General features: G+C 61.0%; 1 protein-coding gene across 1 annotated transcript in view; it reads right to left on the bottom strand.

Annotated features, from left to right (window-relative positions):
- The window catches only part of PDXK (pyridoxal kinase), a 28,475-nt gene extending 13,434 nt beyond the window's left edge, over positions 1–15,041 (bottom strand). The window contains exons 1-2 of the mRNA XM_028504717.2: positions 14,782–15,041; positions 3,319–3,373 (exon numbers count right to left, since the gene is read on the bottom strand). Of these exons, the coding sequence (XP_028360518.1) occupies positions 3,319–3,373; positions 14,782–14,865 (139 nt within the window). The 5' untranslated portion in view covers positions 14,866–15,041. The remainder of the gene's footprint in view (positions 1–3,318; positions 3,374–14,781) is intronic.
- Between the last annotated feature and the right edge of the window lie 313 nt (positions 15,042–15,354).

The raw sequence follows: 15,354 nt of genomic DNA, 5'->3' as shown, positions 1-15,354 counted from the left end.
GTAACTTGTAAAAATTACATGCAATTCCACGTTCAGTTTATGTTTTCTTTTCTCTTTAAATTCTCGCCTGAGAACATGCTTAGTGATCTCAGAGAGATGGGAAGGGAGGGAGAAAGAGGGAGAGAAATGTCACCTGGTCGCCTCTCCCACTCGCCCTGACTGGGACAGAACCTGCAGTCCAGGCATGTGCCCTGCCCAGGAATCAAACTTGTGACCTGTGTTTTTTGAGACATTGCTCCTACCAACTAAGCCACACCAGCCAGAGCTGTCCAGTTTCTGTAAGTTAAGTTTAAGATGCACTGGAACACCCATACTGTCTCTGGGTGCCCCATGCTTCAACGGCACAGAAGTTGCAAAGTCTCCATGATTACCACCTGGCCGTTGACAGGGAAGGTGCCAGCCCGACCCCAGGATACCCCTCACCCGGGGAGTCAGGCTTTCTGTTCTCAACCTTAAGAGTGGTTTTGGACTCAAGTCACAGGGAGCTCCCACGTCACGCCCACTAGGACGGCGAGAACAAGAGAGACACAGGATAACAGGTGTTGCTGACGAGGACTTGGAGAAACCAGAGCCCTCACACACCACTAGTGGGGATGCAAAATGATGCTGTCGGCCTGGAAAACAGTCTTGAAACGGCGGGGCACAGAGGCCCCATGCAACCCAGCCGCTCTCCTCCTAGGCACACAGCGGAGGACACAGAAAACACCCCCACAAAGCACATGGGAGATGGAAGATACGCATAGCAACCCAACTCATACACCCAAACATCCACCAGTGGGTGGACAGACGGCGCAACGTGGCGGACACGCAGCGTGCAATGTTCCTCAGCCGTACAAGGAATGCGGCTGTGATGTGTGTTGCGACACGGGCAGGCTCTGAAAACATCAGGCTCAGTGCAAGAGGCCAGTCCCTGAAGGCCCCCATCGCCTGGTTCCATTTACATTCAAGCCTGATGGGCAGGTCCGTGCACAGACAGCAGACTGGTGGTTGGGGAGAGCGGGGGACTGGGGGAGTGGGGGGGACGGCTACCAGGTACAGTCACGTCCACTGGGGCATGCAAACACAGTGGTAAGAGTTGTGGAACTGTGGCTATACTAAAAAACATCGAATTGTAGATGTAAGTGACTAAATTAATGCTACGGTGTGAGAATGTCTTACTAAAGATGTGTTTTAAAAGTAAAAACAGAGGGAGGGATTTCTGACCCGGAGGAGCCGGCAGATCGCAGCTGGCAGAACTGCGGGGGGCGGTAGTGGGCGCTGCTCAGGCCTCCCAGCTCGGGGTCCGTGGGGCTGCTTGTTGGGCAAAGTATAGATACAGTGTGGTCAAACTCCCGAGGCGGGTGTGAGCTGCATGCTCAGTGCACAGTAGGACCACGTGGTGGAAACAACAAATCAGCAAGGCTGTTGCCCGACAGCCTGCGAAGCCCCGAGCTGGACAAGGACATGCACAGAGGAGGCGAGCCGGCCGAGGCCACACAGCCCCGAGGCAAGTCATTCCTCGAGAGACGCTCGCTGCAGCGGAATGTGGTGAAAATAAATCAATAAAGCGCCTCCAGTTCTTAAAAGCAAAAGGTAAAAATATCAGGAATGTCCATGTCCCAAGTCCAGGACAGAACCGACAGGTGGCGTGGGTGTGCTATGCTCACAGCGGGCAATGTGACCCTGCTCCCGGGGAGGGAGCAGGGCACCATGTGGCTCCGCAGGTGCCAGGGGCCACACTGCCTGCCATGGGGAGTGGGTCTGCGAAACGGGTGAAAAGGGGTGCACGGGCTCAGGGGCACAGTGAGGCCTCACCTGGCTCCTCCAGGTCACAGGGTTGGCACCTGAGCCACAGAGGTGGCCCTGGGGAGGCCGCCCCCTGCAGGCCCCCTGATGAGGCTGCGCAAACAGCCGTCCCTGTGGGCCCGAGTGCGGGGCGCCCCAAGTCACCCACAGTGGGAGCTGCCTGAGAAGGCTGGCGTGGGGGCAGGGGACTCTGCTCTATGGGTGGGGAGGCCCTCCCAGGAACCACGGTGTGGCGGGGGGAGGGGGCTCCCAGACACACGGTGGTCTGTTCTTCCTCCATGCCGCCCGGGGCAGGCAGAGGCTCCCTCTGTCTCAGACCCTTCGGGACGGCCAGCCCACCGTCACCTGAGAAAGTCCACAAAAGCCCAGAAGCTGCCAATCAGCACAGAAGCCCCCGGAAGCCCCCTCCCCTCATCCTGGAATCTGGAAGGAAGGATGGCAGGAGTTTCTAAGCCGGGTCTTTGCTTAGGCTGAGCTAATGTCACTACGTCACAATGTAATATTCACCAAAGAGTTTAATCCCATCATTGAGTGTCCATACCACCAAAATAAATAAGGGAGGGGCGTTAAAACAGGCAGTAAAAACATGCGGGGTTCAGGGAAGTTTGCTGAACCGACTCAGACTAGTCGGGGATTTCGGCAAATTTCACAGCGCCCGGCACACGCAGCGAAGAGAGGGCAGAAAAGGACTTTGGGTGAGAACTGCAGCCTCTTCCTCCAAACCCGCGTGGAATTCTTCCCTCCCTGTTCAAAACTCATCCCAGCCGCCTTCCCTTCCGAGAAGGACTGCACCCCGAGAACTACGGAGAATCGTCCTGAGGGCTGGGGCAAAGGCACCCTACCAGGCGCTGGCTTCCGGGACGTCCCATGCCCAGGTTCAGAGTAATCTCCAAGAGGCAACGCGGGGACATTTCCGAGAACCAAGGAGGCTTTGTCCTCCTGCCGCTGCGGCCACGGGGAGCATGGGGTCCGAGGGTTCGGGGAGCTCGGGGGCCAGGGGCTCACCCTGACGGCAGAGCCTCGTTCTAAGGGCACCGACCCTCCCTGCCCTTCAGCCGGCCATTCTGCCTCCAGGTCTGTGTGTCCAGAAACCCTCGAGGCCCCATGCACCACACTCCCCCAGGCGCCCGTTTCCCATAGAGAAAACCAGGGCCACCCACAAGTCTGCCTACAGCGTGGGGAACCATCCCTGAGGCCCTGGCATTACAGGGGGCGGGGGTTGGGGGGGAGGGGGAGGGCACGAGCCTTAAAGTAGGTGCCAGGATACCGTCCTCGTTTTACAGGGGAGCAAACTCCTCCTGGCTACACTTGCCTGGACAGGTGAGCCAGCCCAAAGCCGCCAGGCTGAGACTCGGAGGGGCAGGCCACACCTGCGGAGAGGAGACTCTGGCCCTCCACCCTCACACCCGGCACCCTCTGCAGGGGGTGACCCCCTGGGCTGTTTCCCTGTCCGTCAGATGGGGGGCCGAGGCCCCAGACTTCTAAAGGGCCGTGTCTCACACTCACGCTCCTCGGAGGCCATGCCTTCCTTACCTGTGTGGTTTGAAAACTGGACGGAGTTCACAGCATCGATCTCAAACCCCAACACCTGCAAGACAGAGAAGGACCAGCCGTGAGAGAGCCGCCGCGCTGGCAGTGACCCACGGCAGGTGTCAGACCTCGGCCTGAGGCCAGCCTGGAGGAGGAGGGCCAGCATGGGCCAGGCCCCGGGTGCAGGGACTGGGAGGCTCTTCCCGAGTCAGGCTCCGTGCCCCAGCTTTGGGTGGTGTCTGTGTCGGTGACGCCCCGTTCACCCCTCTGTGCAGGAAAGGTGTTGGGAAGCAGCCAGCCCGAGGGGCTGAGATGCGGAGTCCACTCGCCACCAGAGGAACTCGGTGCCTCTAGACCGCTTCTAGAAACCCCACCCGATGGAGCTCGCAAAGGAACCCAGAGGTGTCAGGTGTCGGTCTGTCTGAGCCCCCTGCACAAGAGGCTAAGGCCCCCGAGGCAAGGCCAAAACCCCCACTCCCTCCCCGGAGCCTGGCGTGCAGCCGTGCATCAGCCCCTGTCAGCTGGGGAGGAAGACGGCTCTGGGCTGGGCCGAGGGTCCCCTGTGAACAGTCCCAACCACACACCCGCTCACAACGGAGGGACCTGACACGGGCCCTGACCCTGGCATGGGGTCCCCTGGTCCCCTTGGCTGGGCTGCCTCAGGGGCCCAGAGGAGCGGTTTCTGAAGGGGGAGGGAGAAGGAGAAGGAGAAGGGGCTCTGTTGTCATGGGAACCGCAACACAACTTTTGCAAGTTAGTTTATTTATAGCACACAAAGCAGGTGACTGCAGAAAAGTTAAGCTATCACCGAGTTCAAAGCTAAGTTCACAAAAGGTGGCAGCCCTTTTTCAACGAAAGGGGAGAGAAAGTTATGTCTAAGTGGCCCCGGAGTCCACACAAGCCGACGCTGACAGCTTGCTCGCTGGCGGCACGGGGAGCCCTGGAGTTCATCTTTCCTCCTGCAAGGCTGCAGGCAGCAGCGCAGGGCTGGCAGAGGACGTGCTGATCTGACGCACACACCACGCGCACTTCCCCGTGTCCACACCACGAGCACTTCCTCGCGCCCGGCTCCCTTGCACCCTCCTCCCTCGCACCCTGCTCTAGACCCCAGGCCTGGCCCCCAGCCTGCCCCGGGGTGGGGGGGCCCACCAGGAAGCTCACAGTGGAGGCCCACCCCGCTGAGCCACATGCAAGCAGTGGGAAGCCAGAAGCCACCCAGGGAACGGAGAGAACAGGGACCCTGTGCAGGGCGAGGAGTCGGGGGCACGCCTGTGACCTCAGCTCTGACGCGGGAGACGTGACTGACCAGGGCCGTGCGTCAGGGCGGGGAGGCCGAGGGGCAGCAGGGCCCTCGAAGTCAACTCCAGGACTTCTGGTTGGTCTGGCCCACTGACCTTTACACCTCTCCCTCCCCCAAGCGCCCCGCAGGAGGACAAAGGACGCTTTTATCTTTTCTAGCACCAGCCACCAGACAAAGAAAGGGAGCAGAGGGCAGGCAGGAGACGAGGGAGTTCAACAGTTCAACGAACTGTGGAGTCGCTGCCACAGACACTCCACGTGCCAGGAATTAAAACGTCAGCGCCTCCAGGGGGCGCTGTACGAAGTGGGCCCAGCCCCTGCAAACCCTCCCGGAGAGACAGGGCGAAAGAGAGTGAGGGGGGGCAGAGACGGTGTAGGAGACAGAGACTGAGAGACGGACAGTGAGAGACAGAGGGACAGCGAGGGGCAGAAGGACAGAGTGGGTGTGGAAGACAGACAGCGACAGAGGACAGAAAGGCAGGGCTGTGGCTGGCCCCGGGGGCCTGGCCACCTTGCCTCCTGCGCACCAACCAACCGCTTCCACACCCTCTTCTCCCTCTTCGCCTGTGCACCACCCCCCAGCCAACCTCCGCATCTCCTCTCCACGTTCACAACGGACAAGACGAGTGCTGGGGTAGCCAGCGGGAGGGCGGCTGCCTTGGGGAAGGCAGGGGAAGGCAGGGGCAGGGGCAGGGAGCAGGCTGCTCACTGTCCCTCTCCCCCCGGGGGCGGTGATTATACAGGTGCGTTCCCTCCATGAATCATCGAGCTACACACTCAGAATTCGCTCTTTTAAACGTTTTAAGCCGGCATTATCAGAACTTAAAGCAATAAAAACTCGGGAGTCGTCGATGTTAAAGCTGGCCCTTTGCAAATGTCCGCGCCTGATCTCACGGCCTCCTGGACACAGTTTGCAGCGTTTCAAACCCTCCAAAACTCCACTCGACTCTAAAGGCACAGATTTGAAGCGACGGCGACACCAGTCCTGAAAACCTTACCAAAAATATCCTCTCCCTTGCGTCTGGATGCAGATAATTAATCCTTCGGAGCTGGCAACCTTGAAGTCGCTATTTTCTGCTTTGAAATGACAGTGAGAGCTAGCCCCCCCCCCCTTCCATCTCCATTTCAAATGCCACCAGTGACACAGGCCTGTTAATCAGGACCACATGCCCTCTGAGGGCACCCACCAAAGCACCAGGCTGGTGTGGCTCTGGGGACTGAGCCTCGGCCTATCAACCGAAGGGTCACCAGTTCGATTCCCAGTCAAGGCGCATGCCTGGGTTGTGGGACAGGTCCCCAGTTGGGGGACTGCAAGAGGCAACCGATAGATGTTTCTCTCCCTCTCTTTCTCCTTCCCTCCTCTCTCTCTAAAAATAAATACCTTTTAAAAAAAAAACACATGTGCAGGGCTGAGCAACCCCAGGAAAGTCAGAGCAGGAGGCTGGCCTGCAAGATGAGGCCCTGGGGTCCCAGAGAAAGGGCCTCCTGCGGCTCGCATCCAGGCTTCGGCTCCGACCCGCCCTCTGTGCTGGGCCCTGTGTGCGCTGGGGCTGCGACTCTGGAACTCACTCCCTGCTCGGCCAGCGGCTCCGACTGGGCATTGCCCACTGGGGGAGAGCGATCGGCGGGAGAGAAGGGCTGTGCCCCAGCAGCTCTCCATCCCCCGTCCCCTGGCAGTGACATCCGCACTGTGGATTCTCTCATCACTCTCAGTGCACCTGTCACCCACCCCTGTGACAGCCCTTCTCCTGGCTTTCACTGCCAGCCTCTTCTCTTCTGTCCTGTGCTGGCCACTTCAGGCAATGCTGGGCTGCCGGCAGGGCCCCTTGTGCCTACTCTGAGTCTCCCTTTTCTGTTCTCCCAGCAACAATGGTCTCTGTTACTGCGAATCCTCTGTGCAAATGACTTTGGGGTTCTGTTTGTGGCCCCGGCCTGCTGCACCTCGTCTTCCCCCAGCCCCAGGTGAGCCAGAGACAGCTGGCTCCTGGCCCAGGGCTCAGTGCAGACAGACAGACAGACAGACATGACACACACACAGGGAGCAGCTGGCCTCTCCCTGGCATCCAGCTTCAGCGTGTGGGGTGGACTGGCGCTCCCACCCCTCGACGGCCTGCACAGAAATCACAAGGCATGGGGAGCAGACCCGGATGTCGCGTGGATCCTACTGACTGACCAGACTGCCCCGTATTAGACCAGCCGACGGGACAGGCGGCTGGTCCCTGTGTTCTCGTGGGTGAGAACAGACCTGCAGCTCAAACAGCCCATGGGGCTCCTGGGGGAGGCAGCTCTGTGAGGTCTCACGGTGCGTGACCCAAACTCAGGTGGGACCCGTGAAGGGCATGGTGTGCTGTGGCAAGAGGCGGAGTATCCCGTGAGCCCGGTCTCATCACACGTGGCCGACGGGCAAGAGCATCTGGATGGGAGGACCCAACGCGTGTGCCCCAGCTTTGAAGGCGGAGGCTCTACAATGAGCCACCCATCTGTGCACACCTGTGTTCTACACACCTGCTATTAAAAACATAAACCGTCATCCTAAGGAAAAAAGAGGAAGAACTGACTAGTTAGGCCAGGACAGCGGGCAGGGGAAGGCAGGCCTTTCAAGAGGAGGGAAAGCCCCGTCTCCACCTACCCCGCTGCAGCGGGAACCCCAGCACCGCCCTCCTCCCCCCCCCCCCCCCCCCCCCCCCCCCCGTGCAGCCAGGTGGGGGCGGGGTGCGCCTGGAACTCCACCCCAGCCAGCATCTGCTCCCCGCTGTGACGGCCTGGTGCAGGCCTGTTCAATGGTGCCGCTTCTGCCCCTGTGAGTCTCCACGCCGCCATTCTGCTCATCCCCTCCTGACCCCAGGTGTACCCCCTAAACCCTGACCTCCGAGGGCTTGCCACTGCCCATGGCAGGAGGCCAGGCCTCAGGGCTGCACGTCTCACCACTACATCCGATTCCGTGAGGTCTGTGCTGTCGCTGCAGAGCCGCTGGCCACTTTCCGACCCCCAAACACCCCGAAACCTGGGTGAGCTCCTCTCCTCAATCCAGGACATCCCTCTCCTAGCCTCCAGGCCCCTGTCTAGAACCTCTGCACCTGGTAGGGTTTTTATGGCTCTGGGGCTCCCTGCCAATGTTGAGCCCCCAGGATGAGCCCCCCACCCCATGTGCCTCTGGATAAAGGCCGGTGGTAGCGAAAGCCCAGCTTCGGGCTCCAGTAGCAGACGCACCCGACTTGAGGAGAACTAGCAGCCTCGATGGAGAAGTCTGCCCACATGGAGCACGTCCCAGCTTCGCTCCGGCTGCCGAGAAAGGCTGGCTCCAGCATGACCTCGTCAGCCCAGCTCAGCTGAGGTGTCAGGGGACTCAGGCCCGAGCAGAGCCACTGAGATTCTGAGATTTGCAGCCAGCCAAAATCGGGGTGCTGCTGGGGAAGTCCCCGGGTAGCACCCACTGCCCGTCAACGCTAATCCATGCTCGGTGTGTGGCGCAGGAAGGAGGAGCGGAGGAGTGTGCATCCCAGACTGCCTCACTGCAGAGCCCAGGCTGCTGGGAGGGCCCGGAAATGGCTCCAGCTCCAGCTCCCCATGCCTGCCAGCACCCATGTGCCCGGGACGGCTTCCCCATGCTCCCCGGTCACCGAGCCACAAAGATCAGAGACAGAAACACGAGGGCGCAACCAGGGTCTCCAGTCCACGCAGGCGCCCGTCTTCTGCCCCACTCAGACCTCGGTCAGCCTGTCCCGGCAGGACGCCTCTCCAGGCTGGCTGCACGTGCTGGGTGGGGACCTGAGGCAGCGCTCCAATGTCAGCCTCAGCGGGAGACATGGGCCCCGGTGGCCGTACACCCACCTCCAGGCTGAATCATCCACCCACTGTGCCGACAGCCAGGCACACCCAGCTCTGTGTGCACCCTCTTCACAGCAGCGGTGGGGAAGTGCTGGAATGTTCCAGTGCAGCTCCCCGCCCCCCCCAGCCCAGACCACAGAGTTCCTCTAGGAGAGAGATCCATGCTGGGTTCAGTAGAGGGCCCCGGTCTAGCAGAAGGCTCACTGTGGCTTGTTTTGCAAGACTTCTAGCCACTTTTATGGGAAACTAGAATTAAGAAAGAGGGGACGTGTGCGTGTCCTGGGCCTGCTGCCATCCGGATCAGCCTCAGGGCTGAGTGCCACCAGTCCTTTCCACGGGCCCTGCAATTCAGCTCACACCCCCGCCCCCCTCCGGCGGGAACTCCTACTGGGAACTCTCTTCCCTGAAGCTGCCTCCCTGGTCTGCGGTAGGTCCCATGGCCACTTTTGTCCCATGTGTGTGTCCCTGCCTCAGATGTCACAGCCCTGGACCCCGTTACCTCGGCCCCAGGGCTGTTCCCGGCACACACACACCAGCACAGTGCACCCCGCTCCCCGCTTTCCAGATTCACAGCACCCCATGCCGGGACCACGCTCCTGCCAGGCCCTGTGCGGGGTCTCCTGTGCGCTGGGCTGCAGGCAAAGCCCTAAGAGAGGGGGCGTCATCCCAAGCTCCCGGTGGCAGCCGGGTGCAAATGGGGAACCGGGCAGCTGCTCCGGGTGGCTCATGTCCCCACGCCTCCTTCCTTCCTCCTTGAGAAACTCCCCTGATTCCGTTACACAGCGTCACTTTGTGAATAACACTGGCTGATTCTAGTTCAGAAGCTCCATGTGGGTGGGCACCAGGGGGCCACCAAGCCCACGAGCCACAGATCCGATCAGCCCCCACAACGTGGGAGCCACGGGCGGCAGACACTCCCGGTCCCTCTCCTCCCAGCAGCGCTGCCCTGGGCGGGCGGGCACTCACACAGAAGACGCAGCAGAGCAGCGCCGCACAGCAAAACCGCACACCCACACGCCGGTGCGTGCATCCACCCCCACGGGCACAGATGCACACCCATGCCCACAGCACATACGTGTACACACACCCCACATGCACCCACACAACAGGAAGAAAAGATTAGGACCAATGACCCATGCCCATAGCACATGCATATACATGCCCCCCACATGCACACACACAACGGGAAGAAAAGAGTAGGACCAATTAAATCCTTGCTTTTCTCCATGACGGGCAAAGAAAGACAGAAACTTAAGTCCCAAACTAAGAAATCAAGATTTTAAGCAATTCTGGACTTGCTGGAAGAAACAGCAAAAACAATGCTGATGTCCAAGGCCTGGAGCAAGTCTGAGTCAGAGCGGAAGATTCCAGAAGGAAACGGGTGAGTCGCACAGGGCCGGGAGGAAAGCAGCAGGTCAGCGTGGCCTGGAGCACACAAGGGCATGTTGGAGAGGACGCTCAGGAGTGTCCCTAACCTGGCAGGGTCACTCCAAGGACACGGATGACCGCCACAGGGGGCAGGAGGGAGGCGTGCTCTTTGGTGGTCACTCCAGCACTGCTTGTCAACGACACGCCAGCATGAAAACTGCCAAGACAGAAACTGAGGCTTTCAAAGGGCAGGGTGCCCTTCTCCTGGCACCTGCTGAATGCAGCTCTGCTGGAGAAGGCCCTCTCTACCCTGGGAATCCTCAGGAAAAAATGGAAAGGTCTTCCCAGGGACTGATCAAGAGACCCTCTGCAGGCCACCTCGCGGCTCAGGGGTTCTCAAAGGTGAGAGGGTGGGAATAGCTCCTCATGGCCCTAAAGGGACCCTCGGGGGCCCAGTGGGGTCTCCAGGAGAACCTGCAGTGAGCCGCCCACTCACCCAGGTCCCTGCAGCTCTGTAGCTCCTGCTGGGCCCCAGCGGCCACCCGGCACCCCCACGTGTGCCCCAGCCACTGCAGCCCACGGAGTGTGAGTCCAGGTCTCCCAGCCAGGGCCCTCTCCACGCGCCGCTGCCCACCAGCCAGCCTCTTCCCGTACGGGTGGCCAGGAGAGGCAGAGGATGAGGCCGACCTTGGCAGCCCCAAACTGAGCCGTCCCCCCAAGCGCCTTCTTGCTTCCGGGGCGCTGTGCTTCAGAGGGTTAGCGCCAAGGCTGCCTCCTCTGTCTCTGGTCCCATTAACAGACTCCTCTCAGCCACTAAACTGTACTATGGACTCTGCGCCCAGAAAGGAAACCCAAAGCAAGGTCAAAGTTCTGTTCCCTTCTCTTTGGTACAAGGTTTTTCCTCTGCCTGAGACCGTGTGCGGTGTGCTTCGGGACCTGGGAAAGCAGCTCGGGAACCTCAGCCCCGATGCCCAGACCCTGCGCCATGCCGACCGCAGAGCACCTCGGGCGGGCTCTGTCCAGGCCGCAGTGCCCTGGAAGCCAGGCACCGTTTGCCCTCCAGGAGGGCTGCCCTCACTGAGAAAGGAAAGGGTGTCCAGGCTGCTCCAGCTTGACCAGTAACCAAGGGGACACAGTCTATCCCTAACCAAGGTTTTCGTGGGGCTGGCCACGTGTATTTCCAACAGTTCCAACGGAGAAGATGTGATTACGGAAGGCAGTTCCTACTCTTTCTACATCCGGACAAATATGTAGAAATAATTGCTTCCAGGTCCCTTCCCATGACTCCCGGCGCTGGGCGCCCGTACCTAATCTGACCCTTCTCCCCACCTGAGGTCAGACTTCATCCTTGAACTCACGTGACTCACTGAGCCTGGGGCACTCAGCTGTCTCTCCCTGTCCTCCCGCCCACACAAGCGTCCCCTCACCTTCCTCGAGTCGGACCCTGTTCCAGGCTTCTCGGAGCTCCTTTCACGGGCATGTCCTCAGTCGGGCCCAAATAAAAAACTCGTTGCTTAAACGTACAAAGGTTCAAGCCTTCTTTTCACTGACGTTGCTTTGCAGAGATGCTTAGGAAGGCTCGGAAGGCGGGCCCAGGTCCCTGAGCTGAAACTCCAAGTCCAAGGCCAGGGGACGTGGAATCAGTTCCCACAGGCACCTCTCCAGCCCCCACCACACGCAGTTCCCAGTCTCTCTCTCTGAGGGGCGTGAGGGCAAGCCTGTGCGGCCCCGGCCAGGGCCTCCCTTCTCCAGTCATTTCCAAATTCTCTCTCCACCCCTCGGCCAGGTGAGAGAGCCGGACTTTGGAACCTCGAGCTGTAGGGCATCAGCGTTAGGGGACGCCTCCGTCCTGTGTCCTGTGGTGGCAAGGGCCTGCGCAAGCCCCACCCGGGGGCCGACCCCACCCATCTCCCAGTTTCTCCCGCGGTGCTCAGATGTGGGGTTACGGAGCACACGGCCCGCACGGCCCCCTGGGGAGCATCCTGCAGTGCTAATGGACCGTGCCACCGGAGCTGGCGCTGGGCCGAAGGGGCCTGCACAGGCGCTGGCCAAAGAAGCACTACGTGGGCAAGTGGAGCAAGACCCCAGTGAACTAAGACATTTCTGGAAACTGTTCTTGTCATGGGCTGCACTGTGTCCCCCCCACATCTGCATGTTGAAGCCCTGACTCCCAGCAGATTCTCAGAACGGGACATTATTTAGAGAGGGGGCCTGTACAGACGTGAGTGAGGTTCAGCGAAGCCACTCAGGTGGGCCCTGATCCAACACGACTGCTGTCATCATAAAAGGAAGAGACCAGGACACAGGCACACGGAGGGACAACCACTCAAGGACACAGGGGGAAGGCTGGACCTCCACACCAAGACCAAACCGGTCTCAGGAGAAGGCAGCCCCGCGCACATGCCTCGCTTCCTGCCTCCGGGACGGGGAGCGAAGGGACTTGGGTTGTCTGAGCCCTCCAGGCCCAGGCAATTTGTCTCGGTCACGGTCACCCGACCCAACACGGTTCTGTCTGAGGTCCAGCCGTCGGGGGAACATGCTTTGAGGACCACCATTCCTGGCTTTCTCCCTCTGCTCAGCTCCCTCCACCTTCCACCTCAAAGCTACACTACATCTTATTTCTGAGATTAAGAGGAAGAAGTGATCAGGGCAAAGGGCACAGGGAAGCAAGTATGGGCCCAATCGACCTCCACTCCTGACAGGGGTTCCGGCCTCCAAGGGTGCCTCCGGCTCCCGGTCCTTCTGCATGGGGAGAGGTGAGCAAAGCACCTCGGGGTGCTGCTGGCCCACTCTGTTCCACAGCGGGCACCTCAGAGACATGTGCACACTCCCCGTCTTCGCTGGTCCTAAAGCGGCCTGCAAAGCAGCATTACACCCATTCCACAGATGAGGCAACTGAGCACCAGAGGCTCAGTGTAGATGGTGGCCTCTTCAAGGTCACTAACCTGATGAACGGCCCCCTGCTTTCCGTGCTCCCCACCCTGCCACACTCCTCCTCGGCCTCACAAGCCTTGAGGGGTGGAAGTACAGGGCTGGGTGAAATGACTGATAGAGGTGTCACCCCCCACCCCCATGACAGGGGGAAGGAGATGATATGACATGACCCCTGCCCTCCAACCCCCAGCCCGTGTCCCATAAATGCCAGCACAGGAGCCCACAAGTAAAGATGCTGGACCCTGGGGAAACCCTGGTCAAAACTGCAGCTGTGTGCTTCAGAGGCACCTCCCCGGGTGAGTGGTCTGGAGGAGACGCCTCCTCTCCTCTGAATAATGAAGAAAGGGTGGTTTCAGTGTGGAGGCCGAGGGTGCATGCCTGGGAGTTCAGGAACGAGAGGCGTCGCTGCAGGACGACGCTGGTGGGCAGAGGAAGGGGACGGCTTTCCCAGTGGGAAGGGAAAGAAGAGCGTGACCACAGGTGGATGGGGAGGAGGGGCGGAGCAGAGGGCACAGGGAAGCCGGCAGGGAACTGCACACCTCCTGCCGAGGGCAGTTCCCACAGCCCCCTGGCCACGGCCGGGCCGGGGCTGCTCCCACCAGGGCGGCAGCAGGCTGAAGCTGCTCCCAGAGCCTCCTCATTCCACCTTCCAGGCTGCCCCTGCTCCGCTCCAGGGGCCCTGAAGCTCCACGTGCCACCACCCCACTAGAGTCCCACCCAGTGGCCCTGTGCCTGCCTACCTGTGTGCCTCTTCTCTCCACTCCCCTCCCCCAACAAGCTGGGCGTGCACAGGTATTCTTCCAGGGCAGTGGCCAAGAATGGGCACTGTGGGACAGCCCCAGGTTTGCACCTCTGCCCTCTGCTGGCCAGAATAGGAGGGGCAGGGCCCAGACCTGTGGAGCTGCTCACACCGTCAGGGGTGGCTGGCCCCTTTGAGCTTGAATGCTTGTACCTCCCCACCTTCAAGTCTCTGCTTCACTATTTCCTCTTCAGACTTTGGCCTTGGCAGTGTCAGGTCAGCCCTCACATCCTACACCAAAGCTCTGGCCCTTCTGCCCAGCCTGCACGCTGCAGGCGGCCCTTTATGTCCTGTGGGGCCCAGCCCGGGAACCTGCCACGCCTGCTCCTTGCTCAAATATCAAACGAAAGGTCCACGACAGTCCCCACTTCGCCAGAACCACTCAGTGCTCCTGCTGGGCCACAAAGCAAGGACGTGCCCAGCACCGTGGTACTGCCTCTTGCCCAGCATGACACCCCACTGCCCCCACAGAGGCCTCCTCCTGCCCCCACAAGGGCCACCCACCTCATGGCTGCAACAGGAAGCAGTAAGTGCTTAGCCAGCGAGCCAGGAGGAAATGGTGAACCCCTCAGCGAGGACGGGCTGAGGAAGGCGCGAAGGAAGCCCCAGAGGACGACCAGAATGGAAGGATGAACACATTTAAGAGCAGCTTCTAAAGCCAAACCCTGAAGGGGCCTGAACTGGTCTGTGGGCTTCTTCAGAGCCGGCACGTGCAGGTAGACCTTCTCTGCCCCATCTCCCTCTGGCGACCACCTCCCGGAGTGGTCAGAGGCAGGACAGGGACCCTCTCTAGCCAGAGGGGCCTCACTGTCCGTGAGCTTCCTTCACCTCCCTCCCAGCATCCTGACCCACAGCGGGCAGGGACAGAATGCGGCGCCCAGCAGGTGAGCACTGTAAACGCCTGCCCATTCTGTGTCCTTCACTCCGAGGCAGTGTCCCGGCCAAAGCATCCTCTCCCCCCAGAGAACCCCGCCCGCTGGAGCCTGCAAGCGGGAAGGGGTGGCAAATGCCGGTGCGCAAGGCATGCACCGAAGCTTCATCCTAACTCAGCGCTCCCGCCCGGGCACGCCTACAGGAGCCCACCAGGTGCTCCCAGCCCGTGTCCGGCTCTCCGCGCTCCAGACGGGCACCTGCGGCCACCTCGGTGGCCCGGCCAAGGTCACGCGGGCAGGTCGCGGCCACTCCGCCGCGGATCGGCGCGGCGGTGCCCGGGGACACCGCGCGTTACGTAAGCGTACCTGCAACGGGAACGTGGCCGCCCGGTTGCCCACGTAGCCGCGGACGACGTGGCTCTGGATGGAGAGCACCCGGCACTCCTCCATGCCGGCCTGCCAGGGCGACGTGAGGCCGTGCGCCTCGGCGTCTCCCTGCTCGCTGCGCTCGGGATCCGCTAGTGCTCCGGCTCCGCTCTAGCCTCGCTTGGCGCAGGCGCTCGGCTCGGACGCCAGGCCGTCTCCCTGTGACCTCAGCGCGGCTGGGAACCCGCGGGTCCCGCGCAGCGCCGGGGCGGGACGGGGGCGGGGCGTTCAGGCAGGCCCCGCCCACCCGCCCCTCTTCCGGGAGTAGGAAAATCAATCCGCATCCCACCCTGTCCCCACGCCGTCCCCTCTCGCCACCCTTCCTCCAGGCCTCGGCGACACACGCCACTTTGCTCTCCTGCCACATGGGCGGGGCCAGCTACCGCTTCTCCCCAAACGCTGGGTTTGCATTTTCAATTTTATCCAGAAAGGGCACTGGTAGCGGCGCTCATTCATTCGAGTCTTGGATTCATTCATTGACTCATGCATCAGGATCGCCAGCTCTGTGCTCCG

The sequence above is a fragment of the Phyllostomus discolor genome, chromosome 2 (genome assembly GCF_004126475.2).
Source record: "Phyllostomus discolor isolate MPI-MPIP mPhyDis1 chromosome 2, mPhyDis1.pri.v3, whole genome shotgun sequence".
NCBI classification, from domain to species: Eukaryota; Metazoa; Chordata; class Mammalia; order Chiroptera; family Phyllostomidae; genus Phyllostomus; species Phyllostomus discolor.
This window is presented reverse-complemented; position numbering and strand designations above follow the sequence as displayed.